The 19,485-nt window shown below is 39.6% G+C and overlaps 1 protein-coding gene across 4 annotated transcripts in view; it reads right to left on the bottom strand.

The window, feature by feature from the left end:
• Positions 1 to 19,485, bottom strand: part of PPFIA2 (PTPRF interacting protein alpha 2) — a gene marked incomplete at its 5' end in the record, with an annotated part of 484,274 nt that overhangs the window by 225,301 nt on the left and 239,488 nt on the right. For all 4 annotated transcript variants that reach the window (XM_082256724.1, XM_082256723.1, XM_082256722.1 and 1 more), the window contains one exon: positions 10,238 to 10,402. In XM_082256724.1, coding sequence (XP_082112850.1) covers positions 10,238 to 10,402 — 165 coding nt within the window. The remainder of the gene's footprint in view (positions 1 to 10,237; positions 10,403 to 19,485) is intronic.

Below are 19,485 nucleotides of genomic sequence, written 5' to 3'. Positions count from 1 at the left end.
TTTGTTTGCAGAGCACTTGCCATGCTCTTAACTACGTTTTGCTGCCATTTGCAGCACTCTAGCCCTTTCCATTGGTGTTTTAGAGCCATTTTAGTGCCTTAAAGTTCGGGTCCCCATTGACTTCAATGGGGTTCGGTGTCCGGGAAAAGTTCGGTAAAAGTCCGGGACACGGACCCGGACTTTTTTTTAAAGTTCGGCCGAACCCGTCGAACACGGACATCTAGGTGTCCGCTCAACCCTAATTGTAAGTCAATGTTAGGGGTTAAAAACAACTTCTGGGGCATATAGGTAATACTAGTAACTGTTTCTTTATGGTATTCCTGTTTTTTTGGGTAAGGTTTCTAGAGTTCATATCCCCTATAATGCACAATCACCAAATGTCCCTATGACCTAGATTGGACATCAGTGCTTCATTGTGGTTATTGTGCAATAATAAGAATTTTCTTCACTGCAAGCCTTTTAGGAGGGCATCTTATTACATCTTAATAAAAAAAACATATTGGATATGCACAGCCAGCTTACAAGTTAGAGGACATGAAAAATAAGCTGACTCCAAAAAAACTACCTTACAGAATAGCAATCACTTTAAAGTGAGCATCCTTTTTTTTTAATTTGTCCAGAAGACTTCTTCTAGAGGCACAGCAACCAACACATGAAGTGTAGTATAAAAGTGGTGTATGATTATTTACTTCTGTTTCTGAAATTAAGCCTTCTGCAGAAAGTTCAGACAGTAATGTCTCTAAGGTCCTTCATCTATGAACAGCTGACATAACTTTTTGTGAGCTATGAAGACAGCTAGGCACAGTATTTACTGCAGCAGGATCTTGGGGGATTCTCCAACGTGCTGTCATTTTGTTATAAGACACTTTAAAGGTTGATGGGCGCTCAGAAGCATGGGATAGATACTAAGACAACTTAGCAAGCTGGCTCTGTGATACAACATATGCGATACTTAAAGTGGTAGTAAACTCTGTTTTATAACTAATACCTACAGGTAATGCCTCATACACACGCATTGATTATTGGCCGGGAATTTTCGGCCAACGTCCGATCGGCCAATTTTCGGCTTGTTAGTATGATGCTTCCGACAACCGACTCCGACTTTTCGGCCGAAAAAAATCTGGTGTGCAGGCTATAAAATTTTTGTTGGCCGTCAACACAACGGCCGATTTTCCGTCAGTCAGTACAGATTTCGGCAGACAAAAATCTGATGAGCAAGACTGGGCATGCTCAGTGAAGAAAAAACACACGGAGTAAAGTAAACCAGCACATGACATCACTTCTGAAGTAGATTTTTGTTTGCTGAGAAAATTCGTGTGCAGTCTAGGCACATTCCAAACAAAACACCACTCTGGACAAAAGTCGGACGATCGGTTGGCCGATAATCATTGCGTGTGTACGAGGCATTAGCCTATTATAAGGCTTACCTGTAGGTACTGTGAATATCTACTAAACTTTCACTTTTTAGGAGATATTCAGAGTGTATGCAGCCATTGAAATCACCAGCACACGTGCTCTAAAGGTCTTGCATAATGTGCTGGACCTTCAGAGCCTGTGCTGTAAAAGGCAGCTCCCGTGCAAGAGTGACTTCATCACCATGTCGGCCGCTCATGTAGCGATGCATTCTAGCACATTACGAAATTGCCTTGCAGGGGAATTTTTATTTCTTCAACTGTGGTTTACTACTGATTTAAAGCTTGCACTTTATCACAAAATACAGTTCATCCTTACAATGGAATATCCACTGCTATAAACAAAGGAAAGAAGTTGATATTAGAAATTACTTCTGTTAACGCAAAATCTAATTTATTTAATATGTAATGTTTTAAAGGAACCCAGGGGATGCTCAAATTTTCATTTGAAGTCCATGCCACATACAATTTGGTCCCTAATTATTTCCTGTCGTTAATGTATTGGACCAAATTCACAAAGCATTTGGGGCACTTTTGTTTTTTGTGCACCACATTCAGGTATTTCAAAAATGTGCCTCTTTTACAAAATTGGGGCACAATAAATGCACGACTTTCACATTGTGTCGCATTGAATGGGCCAAATGTAAAAGTGGAGCCAAATAAGATCAACTCTCTTTTGGTGTACAGAGAAATACTAGCAAAGACAGATTTTGCAAAAGAGTCTTTCGTGCATTCTAAAAATGGCAAAGCATGAGCCAAATTAAATTACAAATTCTAAACAGGTATATACATTTGGCGCATTCTTCCCCACTTTTAGAATGCATTAAAAAAATACTTTTTCATGAAATCTGTATGTTCTAGTCTTTATGAATTCCAGGGTATGTTGCTTAACTCTTTCTTAATTATACAGTTTTCATGGTTCCTGATAAACCGGGTCAACTGGCTTGTGAAATGTGTTGAATCTTCCCTTTCCCCATCTCTACAACCAGCTTGAGAGACTCATATGATATTATATTGAAGTATGTAATGTTCTGATAGGTGGGATAACCAGGGGAATATATGATAATGGGTATTAGGAATCAATATTGAGACTTTCTAAATGCATTAAGGCCTTAACAGGCCTCCCAGGAATTGCTTGGTACCTTTTTGGTTTTCATGAAAGGTTTTTATGTTGTATGAATATTTTTATAAAATTAAATAGTTTTAACCTCCCTGGCGGTATGATTCTTTTGGATTTTAGGTGCTGAAAGCGGTACCATTATTTTGCATGTAATTCTTGTGAATGAGCAGCCCAAACCAACTGTATACATTTATTATATATATATATATATATATATATATATATATATATATATATATATATATATATATATATATATATATATATATATATATGTATGTATACATATATTATGTATACATATATATATATATATATATATATATATATATAATAAATGTATACAGTTGGTTTGGGCTGCTCATTCACAAGAATTACATACATATTATATATATATATATATATATATATATATATATGTATGTATACATATATTATGTATACATATATATATATATATACATATATATATAATATGTATACAGTTGGTTTGGGCTGCTCATTCACAAGAATTATGTATATATATATATATATATATATACGTGTGTATATATATATATATATATATATATATATATATATATATATATATATATATGTATATATATATATATATATATATATATATATATATATATATATATATATATATATATATATATATACATATATATATATATATACGTGTGTATATATATATATATATATATATATATATATATATATATATATATATATATATATATGTATATATATATATATATATATATATATATATATGTATATATATATATATATATATATATATATATATATATATATATATATATATATATATATATATATGTGTATATATATATCTATATATATATACATATATTTACATAAAAAGTACAGTAAAACTGCAGGAAGGGGCACTGGGGGGCAATGTAATGTGATTTTTATTTTTATTTTGAACGGTATCAGTGTGTTTGGTGTGTTTTACATTCGAATTTGCCGCCGGTTCCACCCCCCGGCGGACGTCACGTCGCCGGAGACGGAAGCCGGGGCTCGCAGACGATCGGGAGAGAGCTCCGCCGCCGCATACCGCTCGCAGTCTTCGCTGGATCCCGGAGAAAAGGTAAGTAAAACCTCTTCCAGCATCCAGCGATCTTCCTAGCGGTACCCCGAGTGTGACTCGGGGTTACCGCTTTTTGCTCTAAAATCTTACCCCGAGTCACACTCGGGAATACCGCTAGGAAGGTTAACATGATACAATCTGTATAAGTAATACATTTTTGCAGCACCTGGGAAGTCCTAGCATTCTTTCTATTTTCCTTAAACGAAGTGCCGGTTCACACTTCTGCGATAACAGACATTGCATATGATTCAGAGCGCACTGCTCCTAAAATCACATGTGATGTCTGTGCGGTGCGAGTTCAGCCATACAGTTTGTATGGCTGAATTCGCACCACACCGCAATCGCACTGAACACGCACAGGACCCTTTTTTTGGTCCGCAGAAGAATCGGATCACATGGTGGTTCACACTAACGGAATTTCTGTGTGAACTGTCAGATCGCTCTGCGATATGCGATCCGATTTGGGGGTGTCGTTAACTTAATTAATATACAAAAAATTTTCAGCGCAAACCAACCTGTGATAGAAACCAGAAATAATAATGAAAATACAGGTGCAAATATATGTGCAAATATATATATATATGTGCAAATATATAAAAAAATGCAATTCAGTTATCCGGCAGCAACACTAAATTGTGTAACACCTCACAATGATAGAAAATAAAAATGCTAGAAGAGTGCTGCGCCAGACAAATACTTAAATCAATGTAATAAATGCAGTGAATACAAGTGATTATAATAGTGAAATGGTGTAAAGTATTCCGTGAGATAAGTCCATAAGTGTCCAATAATCTAGTGGAAAAGGAACTCCAACAGAATGGTGAGAAAATCCCACAAGAAATTCCACAACACCGCTGTGCATATATCCCACCACCGGATAGATTGGTCTCTCACCTCAGCCACATACCCATGAAGTGTTAATGATCACATAAATCAGCTGTATCAACCAGGAGACTCCCTTCCTATCTCTCTCGGTCAGCCCAGCATAGATCGATCAAGGTGGGGGTAGAGGAACTTCACTCAAACTCGGAATGGATGCATGTATAAATATGAAGGACAAATATAGTGCTCTCCATCTGATAATAGTTTATAGAAGTTTATGAATGGTACTCACATTCAGCGGCACTCGGCGGTGCACGCTTGTATTGCAGACACTACACTGGGACCAAGGTTAAGTGCGACGTCAGGTACGTAGGCTCCGCCCCCCTATACGCGTTACGTCGGAGCTACCAATAGCCTTCGACTTCTTCAGTAGGGGGTCTATGCCCACCTTGATCTTTCTTGTGGGATTTTATCTCCATTCTGTTGGAGTTCCTTTTCCACTAGATTATTGGACACTTATGGACTTATCTCAAGGAATACTTTACACCATTTCACTATTATAATCACTTGTATTCACTGCATTTATTACATTGATTTAAGTATTTGTCTGGCGCAGCACTCTTATAGCATTTTTGTTAACTTTGAATTGACACCCCCAGCGTATCGCATATGGCAGTGTGGACTACCTGTGCTGTGAATGCGATGCGGGAACACACAGTATATTAGCAGCGTTCCCGCATCGCAATAGTGTGAACAAGCACTTAATGAGTGAGGGGTGTGGTGTGCTGACCTAAAAGGCTAACGTTAGTATTTAAGTTTATTATGATACTTGACAAAAAGTCAAGCAGCTTTCCTCTCTCCCTTCATTTTCAGCTTTACCCAAAGTTAGCAATTCATAATCAACAGTTATAGCATCTTTATAAACCTGCTCAAATGAGTACAGAGACCAACACATCACATCATTGAGCTGAAATGGGACTAACGTCTACTTTACACATTCACAACATTAAGCCTTAGCTGGCACTGCAGGTGCTTGTGAGTAGAAAAGCTCTATCAACCCCAATGGGTTTTCTGGTTAAAAATAGGTTACCATACCCCATGAGTTAAGGCTTTCCATTTCTGAAAATACAAAATCCTACTACTATAGGGATCCTCTTTTTAACTGTGTTGTTCTGTTATATTTAGCCTTTGTCTCATTCCCTCCCATTTTTGTTTTCTTCCCCTATACTTTTATTTTAACCCCCCCCCCCCCCCCCACACAACCTTTTTTTCAATTACTCTCACCAATCTCAAATGTAGAAGGTTCAAACTTACTAGTATATTTGGTACTTTATACTCCAATGCCTTCTAAATCTACCTTTCCTTTGCCTAGTCACTTCTTTCCTAGGTTCACAGCCCCATTTCCTTACTATTTTAATCACATATCTCAAAAGCTGTTCCTATAATGCAAATGCTATTAATATCCATAAAGCTAACAATCCCCATATTTCTAAAATAGCAAAGCATATTTTCTACTTATTCAGGAAACATATATTTTAAAAGTAACTCTTTCACCAAATTTAATATAAAGTGTTTCACAGTTCCAACCTAGACTTAAAAACTCAATTTATTTTCACCAAAATGCCAAAAAAATGCACTTGTGAATATGTGTATATATTTGTGTATATTTAAGAAAATGTAATTCATTGCAAATATGTGTTACCCCCCATGCAAAAGTATTAGATTGTACAACAGACCCTTCAGCAGCTACAAGAATATTAGAGTATTTTCTCCAGGTTTTCTTTGATAGCCCCGAGATAACATTCCTTATTGTAACCCCTAAATATGGTTGATATGCCTCTGGTGCAAAGACTCACTTCCCTTTTTACTCCTCCACCTAGGAGGTGTGGGAAGGTGGGGGTTATATACAATTTTCTGTCCCTGGAAGGTACCGGAGAGCCTAACTTCTTCACTCCAATCCTAACAATCCTGATAAATTTACTCTTCTTGAAGAACAAAGACAATTTTTCCATACCTTCTGGAACACAAAAATTTCAAGCATAATTTGGGACAATTGAAGCCTAATAGAGTACATAACCACACACAAACCTTAATGTATGTATTTATCTCCTACATCTTTGTAGCATTAGGGTCTTTTAAAGCGGAGTTCCGGGCACAAAAACGATTTTTTTTTTGTGCCCCTCCACTAGGTAGAGCTCACCTGAAAAGGAATTGGATAGTTATTTTTATTTTTTTTGTTTACTCACCTTTTTATTGAAGATCGTAAATACTCACCTATGACTGCTTCCTCCTCCAGCGCCGAGGCTCACCCCGTCACTTCCTGCCTCGCGATGATTCCTGGGAGCTAAACGTCATAGCTCCCAGGAATCAATGCGACGGCACCGGCCCCGCTCGTCATTTCCGGGCGACGCCCAGAAGCTGTTTAGGAATGCGGCGCCGCACCGGAAGTGACGAGAGGGGCCGGTGCAGTGCATTCTGGGACACGAAGACACGGAAGAAGACAGAGAAGAGGACCACGCCGGCTTCAGCTGCCCACAACAGAGATGGAAACGCTGTGGAAGAAATTTTCTAAGTAAGTATTTCTTCTAAAAGGTAAGTGCGAACCGGGACAGATCAGAGGCTAGCCATTGTGGAATGTGCTAGCCCTGACTGTCCCGGGGGTATGTTCATCAAAAAATCATTTCTGTGCCCGGAACTCCGCTTTAACTTCATGCTTACTCAAATATTCCCTTTTTCTCACAAAAAAAAACACTTTTTACGAATGCAAATGAAATAATCATCCTCAGGTGGTACCTTAGGATCTAATCTGAGTACCACTGTATCCCATTTGTAAAAGATGACAATCCTGTTTCACTGTATGTTGCATATGACACTCTTTTTTGCATATGACAACTATTTTTGATACATTACCATTATCTGTTCCCATCTATGGATATTTTATTGAAAAGAGCATATGCATATACTATTTGTTTAGTGGAAATAAATAGCTAAGAGGAGAGGTTCACCACACACACACATCAAAAAAAAAAAAAATCTCTCAATTCATTTACTTCTCCCATTTAAAGCCAAGAAGGGCTTTTTGATCACCTACACAATCTTTTTTTTTCCTTAACTTCCAGCAGAACACAGATTTTATAGTCAAACCATTAACATTAAAGGCTAAGTTCACAGTTTCCGGCAGAATTTTATAGAAGCCTTTTGTAATGTAATTTTTGCCCCAGCCATCCCAATGTGCCTATCTCTCACTTATCTAATCTATAGCAGCTTTGAAATTCCATCTGTTTGTTTGAAAAGTATTTTTTGCTTCCATCACTTACTGTAGATCATGTGACATCCAGGAAGCTTTGAATCCCAGCATGCACTGGCTTGCTGAATCACAGAGGAGGGCATGCTCACTGCTCTGAACCACACCTCCCTTATTACTATTCTACATTCCACCCACTTTCTGTACAATCTCATTATACAAACTCCTCTACAATCTTAGATCTACATCAGCTATGTAGTACAAGGGCCTATCTGATTTAATGCAAATTGAATGGATTGTTCAGGTTTGTCCTTTTTCACAGTTTTGGTACATCTAAAGGAAATTTTGTGGCGATTTTACAATCAAATTATATAGTGGATGGCCATCTTTATACAAATATAAAAGAGGGAGTGGATGGAGACCCTCAGCTCTCAGGCCCTGTGTACATCTCTGCATAGTGGGAATTCATGTTCCTTCATGCATTTTTTTGGGGCGTCTTTTGGAGCATTTTCACTTGGTATGCATAGGGCAGGCCATTCACGTGAAAATCGCAGAAAAGAAGCTTTAGAACTTTTTTTGGCGCAGAGCATGGTGCGTTTTTTACCATGGTTTGTGGTTCATTTGCATCTAATTTGTCACATGGCCAATGAATGCTTGCTACCCGCGCTTGGAGTGCCATTAACATTTCATGGCAATGTAAGTGCCATGTGCATTTGCAGTATGTTTGCAAAATACATGGCAAAACACGCATGGATGTGGTTTTCTGTGCGTTAGGAAATGCGCGGATGTGATTGGAGCCTCATTGTTCTTGTGTAAACACACTCAGGCCCTATTCATACATAGGATAGTCGGAGAGCACTTTTTTTGGCTATTTCTTTCCACGAGACGCATAGTGCAGCCTATTGATTTCAAGGAGCTGTGCTACATGTAGCAAAGTAACTCATGGGACATTTTGCCATGTTGTGGTTTGCATGTTTTATACTGTGCGTTTTGCTGTGTTTTTCACTTGTTTTTTCACGTAGCAAAATCTGTGTTTGCTTCGGTGTTTGGGATGCCATTAACAATTAATGGCCAAAAGTGTGACTAGTTTATGTTAGATGTATAAATGTGGCCATACACTATACAATCTGATTACATAATATCTGTATGATCTCCTTTAGAGCTACAAAAACAACTGTATATATTAGGAGGACACACCATCTATCCAATCACTCTGTATCAAATCAGGCAGACCCTTGCACTGCATAATTGATGATAGATCTATAGGAGATTGTATAATGGATGGTGAGCTTTACATACTTCCAGGACACACTCCTGTTTTCAATACTACGACTATATCTACATAAGCTGTTTTCTGATTGCTCAGCACCTGCACACTCTGCCAAATTAATGATTGATGCAAGGGGAAGGAAAGGTAAAAAATGAGTAAGACCCTGACTGTGTATTCAGTGAGAATGATGATCGCTGATTGCTTTGGAAATGCACGCACTTGTGGAGGAGGGTTAAAGCCATCTCCTAGAGGGGGAGAGCAAGTGCAGGGTGTGTCTTAATGAGGTCAGCTGGTGAACTACTTCTTGTGTCCTAGAAGTCAACTGGTGAACTCCTTCCTGTGTCTTACTGATTTTCACAACGTAGGTTCGTCCAGGAAGTAATTAAGAAGTTTTCCATACAGCAAACTGAATGCTGATGTTAGGGCTGGTGCAGGAAAAATAGAAATATTTTTCTTTGCTGCAAAAGAAGTACATTAATGCTATATTGGTACATAGGGAAGCTGGAATTTAGAAGAAAAAAAATGTGAACTTAGCCTTTAAGGTCTGAACACCTACACTCTCTTTAAATACTTCGAAATAATTGTCACCATAAATGAGTCACCATAAATGTCCCCATAAATGAGTCGATAGTGTTTGGCTTGGAATCTTTGATTTTTAATTCTGGCAGTAACATCTGGTTTCTTTACTTTGCAGATATTTTTCCTTGAAAAACTTTAAGTGTTGATGAAAAGGGATGCCTCCAGAACACGGAACTCTGTAGACTAAGCAGCTAACCTCGTAAGCTGCACTGCCTACACACTCATTAAAACATTGTTCCATTATATCACAGCAGGCCGTGTACAATAATCCCGTGATTACACATCACCGCCAACTTGACTGGCACTGCAATCTACAGTGTTTATTAGTCTGCAATTAATACCGTTCATTTTCAAATCAAATATTATCATTGCAGTTTAAGTGCCTTTGTTCCTATAAATGGACATCTGAAAGCTGAAATCACACGGTCTACTAGTATTTAAATATTTGGCAGATTCAACATTATTCAGATGGGCTTGTCAGCAGCCTGAAGCTGCAGTTATATATAGTGCTCCTAATTACCAGGAGCCTGATCTGCATCTTACAGGCAGGAAATGCTGCAGAACTGCAATTTGAAATTTTGGTCATTACAGCGCACAGCTAAACATTAGTAAACAGTCTCATAAATATATTGAGGTTAGTTCGAAGTCAATGATTGAAAGACTACCATACCTTTTCATCTAAAGCTTTGTGGTGCTCAAAGAGAGATTTCAGAGCTTTAAGAACTTCCACTTCACTGGAAACACCTGAGGGGGACTGTGCTTGGCGTTTCACCACCGTCATCCTCAATGACCTTTCGTGTCTTGAAACAAGGCACTCCAGATGCTCTAACAAAAGCTGTTGGATTAAAGGTAAATAAATCAGTGACTGCAGCTTCAAAGGTCAGTTTAATTGAACTGTTAACTTTCCTGCATGCCTGGACAATGGATCTGAGAGAAGAAAAACAAATGTTTGATCAAAGAGTAATAAAGAGAAATGGAGAAACATTTATAATGACTATGGGGGAGATTTACTAAAACGGGGGCACACACAGAATCTAGTGCAGCTCTTCATAGTAACCAATCAGGTCCCAGGTTTTATTGTCAAATCTTAAAGTGTTTGTAAACAATCACCTAGAACAACCCTTTCAGTTCAACCACTTCAGTTCTGGAAGGTTTACCCCCCTTTCTGACCAGGCCATTTTTTGCGATATGGCACTGCGTTGCTTTAACTGACAATGACATGGTCATGCCACACTATACCCAAATAAAATTGATGTCCTTTTTTTTACCACAAATAGAGCTTTCTTTTGGTGGTCAAAATTCCAAAAAGTAGAGCCAGCGACTCAGATAATCCTTATTATAGATTTATTGATACATAAAAGTGAGTAAAAAATACAATGGCTTACGCGTTTCAGGGAACAAGCCTTGGTCACAGCACAAATTTGAGGATAAAAGACAAGACATACAGTATATATCACAAATAAACTCAACCTTCTAAGTGATTGGCTCATTAGATTTACATATTTAAAAGAATCAACAGATCAGGTTTAGCAATTAGGAGATCAGCGATAGAAGACTTGTTGGGGCAATGGATATATAAGACATAAATCTGGATAGTCATCTAAATAAAAGAAGATAAAATAAACAAAGAATACACTGTTAAAGATACTCATTTGAGAAATAAATTGACATCATATGAGAAATAAATTGACATCATAACGAGAGTTTAAAACAGTGGGTATCCTGGTTTAGAGGCTAAAAATCCACAAAACCTCCCTCTCCCTCCACCTCTTGGTGGTTTTTGAACACCTCTGTGTTTTGTTTTGTTTTTTGCGCTAGAAATAAAGAACGACTGACAATTTTGGAAAAAAATAACATTTTTTGCATTCTGTTCTAAAACACATCAAATAAAAAAATGTAAAAAAGAAAAAAAAAATCGAATTTCTTTAGGCCAATTTGTATTCTGCTACATATTTTTGATAAAAAAAATCCCAATAAGCGTATATTGATTGGTTTGGACAAAAGTTACAGAGATTACAAGCTTTGGGATATATATATATTTATAATAGCAATAACGGCGTTCAGCGACTCAGACTCAGGGCTTCAGAGAAACACAGGATCCATGTCTTCTGTACTCACAGAATGACAATCTGCCTTGTTTAAATAGGCAGACTGTCCTCGGTAAAATCACAGCGGGAGTGAGCCTCCGGTGGCATACGCTCACACCCAATAAATGGGGTTGCTGATTCACGTATATATTTATATACGCGATTCTGCACAGAGCAGCCACCTTGTACTAGAAAATCGAATATTGGGTGGTTATAAAGCGGTTAAAATAGAAATGAAAGGCAAAACATTTAAGTGTAGATCTAAAAAAAAAAAATTACAATTTTATAAGTGAACACATTCCCCTGTTCCCTCTGTTCCGTGTGTAAGGAGGACAAGTCTGATCATTGGAGGAGAGCAGGCAGAGTTCCCAGCATAGATAGAGAACTGACCACGATGTGTTCCCTGGCTTAGTGTGGTCATTTTTTAATAGGGAAGCAGAGGGACTGACAGGAACACCAGGGATTTCACACAAAGGAGACAATACAAAGAGAACAGGCTATTTTTTCATACAACTACATGGTACAGCAGGCAAATATCAGGAATATAAAATGTTGGGGTAACAAACACTTTTATTAAACAAGCTGAAGTTAGAAGGTGATTGGTTATTATGTACAGCTGCACCAGATTCTGTGTGCAGTAGTTTTAGTAAATTTCCCTCTATGGATCCATTTAACTGGGATACAGGGTCTGTAGTAGTAATTTGCATCATTCAATGTCTGCAAAACAAAGCTAATATTTATTTTCGTACATCACTGGACACAGAGCCATAAATCATAAGGTATGGGTTATATAGCCACCTTTAGGTGAAGGACACTAGCAACCAATCAGAATTGATGCCCCCCTATACAACCCCTCCCACACAGGAAGAACCTCAATTTTTTTGCCGGTGTCTAAAGGTGATGGTCACTGTGGAGAGTCTCTCCACATTTTTCTTATTTTCTCTTCAAAAGAAGACAGAAGATTATGCTATTTGCCCCAATCACAGAATCCTGCAGCCAGGACTGGTGAGTCCATTTTAAAATATTTACTTGTTCAGCAAACTTTAAAGGTAAAAATTGCTGGCATAATTGCAAATTGTAAAAATTGTATGCACTGTTTCTTTAAAAGATAACAGAGACCATATGTATCCTTCCATGAGGTAGATGTTATGCTTACAAGTTACATCTTGTTGAGGCTGTTATGGGATTGTTGCAAAGCTTGATTTAAATCATTGTTTCTTTGCCTATTGTTTCACATTGTATTTTACCCTTAACGGATCACTTCAATAGTATCAGCTGTGACAAACAAGATTCAGCCTTAGCTGCTCTCACCCCATATGTTTGTTGTGTTCGCCCTGACACATAATCGTCCGTATGTTCGTCTCTGCCTTGATCGCGTGACTATGGCATAGGTCTATTCGCGCACGCAGGAATCTTCGCCTTTATGTACAGGCGTACGCCGCATGGAGGGTGTGTTCTAACTCAATCTGCGTGCATGTGGATGCCACGTACCACGCCACACATGCATAAATAGGCGTGTTCTGTAAGGTACTGTCTTCAACACACTAGCCTCTGTCTTAGGCTGAAAGGGGCACAGAGCAGCAGCAGCTGAGTTGCGTGAGTCACTGTGGGTTTATGTTACTGGCACAAACAGGTCCTGTATCTGGGGATAATCAGTGCTGTGTGCATTAGGCTGTATAAGGTTGGCACTAGCCTTGAGTACACTTCAAGACAGTACCTCAAGTTTGTCTTGCTTTAAAGCAATGTCTGCCCAAAAAAGGGGTGGGGCACAGTTGGAAAAGGCACTGTGATGGTCCTAGCCATATTTCCACTGTGTCTACTCCTCCTGAAGAGCCAGAGGAATCTTGCCAATCTGAGCCATTATGGTTGTTAGGCATAGTAGCTCCTCCTAGTACTTCTGCCGCAACCTACGTCACTAAGGACGATTTGGCTGTTGAATTGGCGAGCCTTGAGGGTAGGATTGCTGGTATCATTGCAGCATCTCAAGGGAAGAAACGTGATAGATATCCCTCACCTGAGCCACCACCTGAGTCAGTTAAGGATTGGTCAGAGGATGTGGAAATAGTAGCCGATGGTGACCCTATGGAAGGTCAAGCTGAGGTTTCTACTTCTGGGGAGTCAGGGTCAGATGAGTCTCTATCTACCTCTCAGACCCAAAGATTGTTTATTCAGTCTCTAACTGAAATGGTCTGGTCTGGATACAAATTTCCTCCCCTAGAGACAGCTGAAGTCTCTTTTTCCTCTCTAGGCTCATTGCGCCCTACTCATAGTCTACAGACGTTTCCCATACATCTGCTCTTGGAGCAAGAAATGTATAAAGATTGGGATCATCCTGATAGGATTTTGGTTCCTCCCAAAAGGTTTTCACTATTGTATCCTATGGAGGAAAAGTTTACTATGAAATGGAATATACCCTCTGCGAATGCTTCTATTTCTGCAGTTAACAAGAGTTTAACCTGTCCTGTGGATAATGCCCAGGTTTTCAAAGATCCAGCAGATAAGACATTGGAATCTTTATTGAAAGCCTCCTTTGCGGTTGCAGGTTCTGCGATACAACCAGCAGTAGCAGCCATAGGAGTTTGTCAGTCTTTGAAAGACCGGATGAAGCGAGTGGCCAAGATAGTTCCTTCTCAAGGAGAGTCTGTGGAAGATCTGTCAGATCTACCTCGCACTTTATGTTTTGCAGTGGATGCTCTTACAGACTCCATAAGGCAAATGTCACAATTTGCTCTGTTATCAGTGCATATGCGCAGAATCCTTTGGTTAAAAAATTGGTCTGCGGAATTATCATGTAAAAAATTGGTGGCTGGCTTCCCTTTTCAGGGAGAATACCTTTTTGGTGATGATCTGGATAAATATATCCAAAAGATCTCGGGGGGGAAGAGTACGTTGCTATCTGTAAAAAGGAAGAGCAAGCGTCCTTCTTTCAAAATCCCCAGCACTCATAATACCAGTGCTTCTACTTCCAAATAGTGGCAAAAGGCCTCAACCATCTGGATACGGAACCAAGCCTCCAGGGCAGGGTCAGAAAAAGCCCTGGGTCCAGAAATCAGCCAAGTCTTCTACTAAGCCCTCTCTGTGAAGAGGCGCCCCCACTCACGTGGATAGGGGGAAGGCTGCGGCAGTTCTCAAAGGTTTGGGTGGAATCGATCCAAGACAACTGGGTTATATCCACCACTTCACAAGGGTACAAGCTGGAATTTCGGGTGTTCCCATATCCCCGGTTTATAAGATCAAGTTTACCGACAGATCCCTGAAAAGGTCTCTCTTTCGGGCATTGGACCAGCTGAAGGCTCTAAAAGTGATAATAGAGGTTCTGGAGGACGAAAAGTTCAAGGGTTTTTTTTCAAACCTTTTCATAGTCCCCAAACCAAACAGGGATGTGAAACCTATTCTGGATCTCAAAGCTTTAAACCAGTTTCTGAACGTTCGTACTTACAATATGGAGTCAATTCATTCAGTTGTAGCCTCCCTGCAGGGAGAGGAATTTCTAGCATCCATAGACATCAAGGATGCATATCTTCATGTACTTATATTCCAGGCTTTTCAAAGGTTCCTTTGCTTTGCAATAGAGAACCATAATTTTCAGTTTTTGGCCCTGTCCTTTGGGTTAGCCACAGCTCCAAGAGTTTTCACAAAGATCCTGGTTCCAGTATTGGCTGTTCTAAGGTCCCAAGGGATATCTATAATAGGATACCTGGACTATCTATTACTAATAGATCGATCGGCTTCCACTCTAAGCCAAAATGTCTATCAAACAGTACAGTTCTTAGAACATCTGGGTTGGATGCTGAACTTTGTAAAGTCAGCATTACAGCCGGTCCAGCATCTGGAATATCTGGGTCTTCCTGTAGACACAGCACAGGCAAAGATATTCTTGCAAGCAAGAAAGGTCGCAGACCAGAAGGATCAGGTTTGATCCGTAGTAAGGCTGAGATATCCTTCTATAAGCCTTTGCATGATGTTACTAGGGAAGATGGTGTCCGAATTCAAGGCAATTCCCTGTGCTCAACTCCATGCCAGACCCTTACAGAACAACATTCTGTCTGCCTGGACCAGAAAGGTTCAGTATCTTGACCGATCCATGTCTCTGGTACCAAGAGTAGGTCAGAGTCTAAATTGGTGGTTGTTGACCAGATATCTAGAGAAAGGGAAATCCTTTCTTCCAGTGACTTAGAAATGAGTCACTACAGATGCCAGTCTCTCCGGCTGGGGAGCGGTTCTGGAGGAAGCCACTGTCCAGGGGAAATGGTCTTGGGTAGAGAAAAGTCTCCCCATCAACATTTTGAAAATCTGAGCAGTCAGTCGGGCTTTGAAATTCTGGCTTCGGGGTCACCCTGTCAGGGTACAATCCGACAATGCCACTGCTGTGGCTTATATCAATCATTAAAGAGGCACAAGGAGTCGGTCAGCCCAGAAAGAGGAGAACTTCATCTTGTCTTGGGCAGAGAAGTTTGTGCCATGACTGAAAGCAGTTTTTATTCCGGGAATAGAGAACTGGCAGGCAGACCTTTTGAGTTGTCAACAGATGTTTTCAGGGGAATGGTCCTTACACCTCGCGATTTTTCAATCAATCTTCCTACGCTGAGGGGTCCCAAACATAGTTCTGTTGGCATACAGGTTCAACAACAAGTTGAATAAATTTGTGTCCAGGACCAGGGATCCACTTGCAGTCAGAGTGGATTCTTTGGTGACTCCTTGGGAGGAGTATTCCCTGATATATTCCTTTCCTCTGGTGCAGCTGATACCGCGTCTATTGCACAAAATCCAGCTACAGGGGAAACCAGTGATTCTGGTAGCTCCGGCATGGCCGAGGAGTGTTTGGTTTGCACAAATCCAGAGATTGGCAGTGACGAGGCCTTGGGCCCTTTCACTGCTTCCAGACCTACTCTCTTAAGGTCCGATATTCCACCCTGCTGTACAGTCTCTAAATTTGATGGCTTGGATATTGAAGCCTTAACCTTAAAGGAGCGGGGTGTATCTGGCTCTGCAGTTCATAAACTGATAAATGCTAGAAATCCAGTCTCTAGAAACATTTATTACAGAGTCTGGAAATCTTACATTGCCGGGTGTGAGGCCAGGAAATGTCATCCCCGCAATTATATCTTTTGGAGAATTCTAGCTTTCCTTCAGGCAGGAGTAGATATGAAATTGGCCTTGAGCACTATCAAAGGGCAGATTTCAGTCTTATTGGTTTTCTTCCAGGAACCAATCGCTTCCCATTCATTGGTTCAGACTTTTGTCCAGGGAATGTTACGTTTGCTTCCGTCGGTGAAGCCACCATTGTGTCCTGGGGACTTAAATTTGGTTTTGGCAGTTTTGCAAAAACAGCCTTTTGAGCCTCTGGGGCAAGTTCCCCTTGTTCTTTTGACCAGAAAACTTTTATATTTGATTGTGATAACTTCAGCTAGAAGGCTAATGGAACTAGCAGCACTTCCTTGTAAAGAGCCATTCTTGATATTTCATCAAGGTAGGGTGATTTTACGTCCACACCCAGGTTTTTTGCCCAAGGTGGTGTCCGCCTTTCATTTGAATCAGGACATTATACTACCTTCCTTTTTTCAAGATCCTCCCTCAGAGGAGGAAAAGTTATTGCATTCTCTTGATGTAATGTGTGCACCTACAATGGAGGGGGGCAAAGTGGGACTTTAACGGTGCAAAAATGATGGAGAAAAATCTGAATTCTCACAAATTGTACATTTTATTACACATAGGAGGTGAGGACAAGACAGTACATCAATATAAAAAAATGATAAAATCAAGAAAATGCACTCGAAAATATCAACTCAAGTTTTGAGTTGATATTTTCGAGTGCATTTTCTTGATTTTATCATTTTTTTATATTGATGTACTGTCTTGTCCTCACCTCCTATGTGTAATAAAATGTACAATTTTTGAGAATTCAGATTTTTCTCCATCATTTTTGCACCGTTAAAGTCCCACTTTGCCCCCCTCCATTGTAGCTACTTTAAACAAAGGGATGTGGTGCTTTCTACTTCATCTCTAGCAATATTTCTTTAAAATTAATGTGTGCACCTACGTTTTACTCACAGGAGGCAGCTCGGATTCGTAGAACCGAGAGCTTGTTTGTGCTACCAGAAGGCCCCAGAAAGGGGTTGGCAGCATCTAAATCTATGAATTATTTTTGGATTCGCCAGGTTATTACCCAGGGGTATGATTTAGTAGAGAAAGTTCCACCTTTTCCTGTAAAGACATATTCTACCAGAGGAGTAGATGCCTCTTGGGCACATCGCCATCAAGCCTCTATGGCTCAGATTTGCAAGGCAGCGACCTGGTCGTCGGTGCATATGTTCACTAATTTCTATCAAGTGGATGTTGGGACCCAGGAGAAATCTGCATTTGGCCGCAGTGTTCTGCAGGCAGCGATGTAATCCTTTTTTTGGGGTCAGATGGCAGTATTTTTTGGTGTCCCCCTCCCCTGAGGTGCATCGCTTTGGGACATCCCATACGTTATGATTTATGGCTCTGTGTCCCCGTGATATACGACAAGAAAAATTTATTTTTTAATACAGACTTACTTGTAAAATCCATTTCTTGAAGTATATCATGGGACACAGAGGCCCCTCCCCTCTTTTATGGGGTCTTTATTGCTTGCTACAAAACTGAGGTACTTCCTGTGTGGGAGGGGTTATATAGGGGGGCATCAATTCTTATTGGTTGCCAGTGTCCTTCAACTAAAGGTGGCTATATAACCCATACGTTATGATTTATGGCTCTGTGTCCCGTGATGTACTTCAAGAAATGGATTTTACAGGTAAGTCTGTATTAAAAAATCCATTTTTTATAGGTATATTTTATTGAGTTTTAAACATTTTGTGCAAAAAAAAAAAAAAAGTAAAACATACAAAAAAGAATTTTTTTTTTCCCAGAAACAGAAAGAAAAGACCACAATGCCTACCACATCTCATTGAGTTAAACAATCCACTTGTAAGAATCATATGTACAGTACCTTGGGTATTACAGTGTAAAGGATCCAAGTAGTCCACTATGATTTTAATATCTTGGATCTAGAGAGCACTGAGCGTAAGCAGGCTAGAGATCTATTTGCCCCATAATTTGCCAAATAGTTTTGAGTATATACCAGTACTAATAGTACTAATTGTACTGTCCTCTTTATATTGAAAAGCACTGCGTAAGCTGTTGGCGCTATATAAATCTTGTATAATAATAATAACTTTACAATCACTTTAAAATCCATACCAGACCCAAAGGGGCCTGGTATAGATTGTGGAAACCCTCATGCAGAAACCCTCATGCTGTTTTTTTTTTTTTTACAACAGGCTCCTGTGTTTAAATTCTGCTGTCAGCCAGGAATCCCTGACAGCAGGGGTGAGTCATTAGTTGTTAGGAAGGCGGCAGGTGGCTGTAGTATCAAAAAAACATCAAAACATAACGCAACAAAGTCACACTGCATAATTGCACCGAAAATTGGATCAAATCATGGCTGCACTAGTGTGAGTCTGGCGACAAGCAGAGCCATCCACAGAGTGGTTCTGCCTAAACACAGTTTCTGCCCTTTCATTAAGAGCATGTGTCCTACCATGTTGCTGGTTCTTAGTAAATTAGGGAAAATAAGAAGAGAAAGGGGATTATAAAATTGTTTAGCTGTAAGAAAAACTTTTAGGCTCTATTCACACTTGTGGGATTTATCCTGCGACTTTGAACATCAAAGTCGCATGACAAATCACACTCTATTCTTTTCAATGGCACCCATTCAAATCACTGCGACTTAAAGTTGCAGCGACGTTGAAAAAGTGGCTGTACTACTTTGGTGCGACTTTTGATGCAACTTAGATCCACAGAATGTAAA

This window comes from Pelophylax lessonae (assembly GCF_965119305.1).
Source record: "Pelophylax lessonae genome assembly, chromosome: 4".
NCBI lineage: Eukaryota > Metazoa > Chordata > Amphibia > Anura > Ranidae > Pelophylax > Pelophylax lessonae.
The sequence above is the reverse complement of the archived record's forward strand: the minus strand, read 5'-3'. Positions and strand labels throughout refer to the sequence as shown.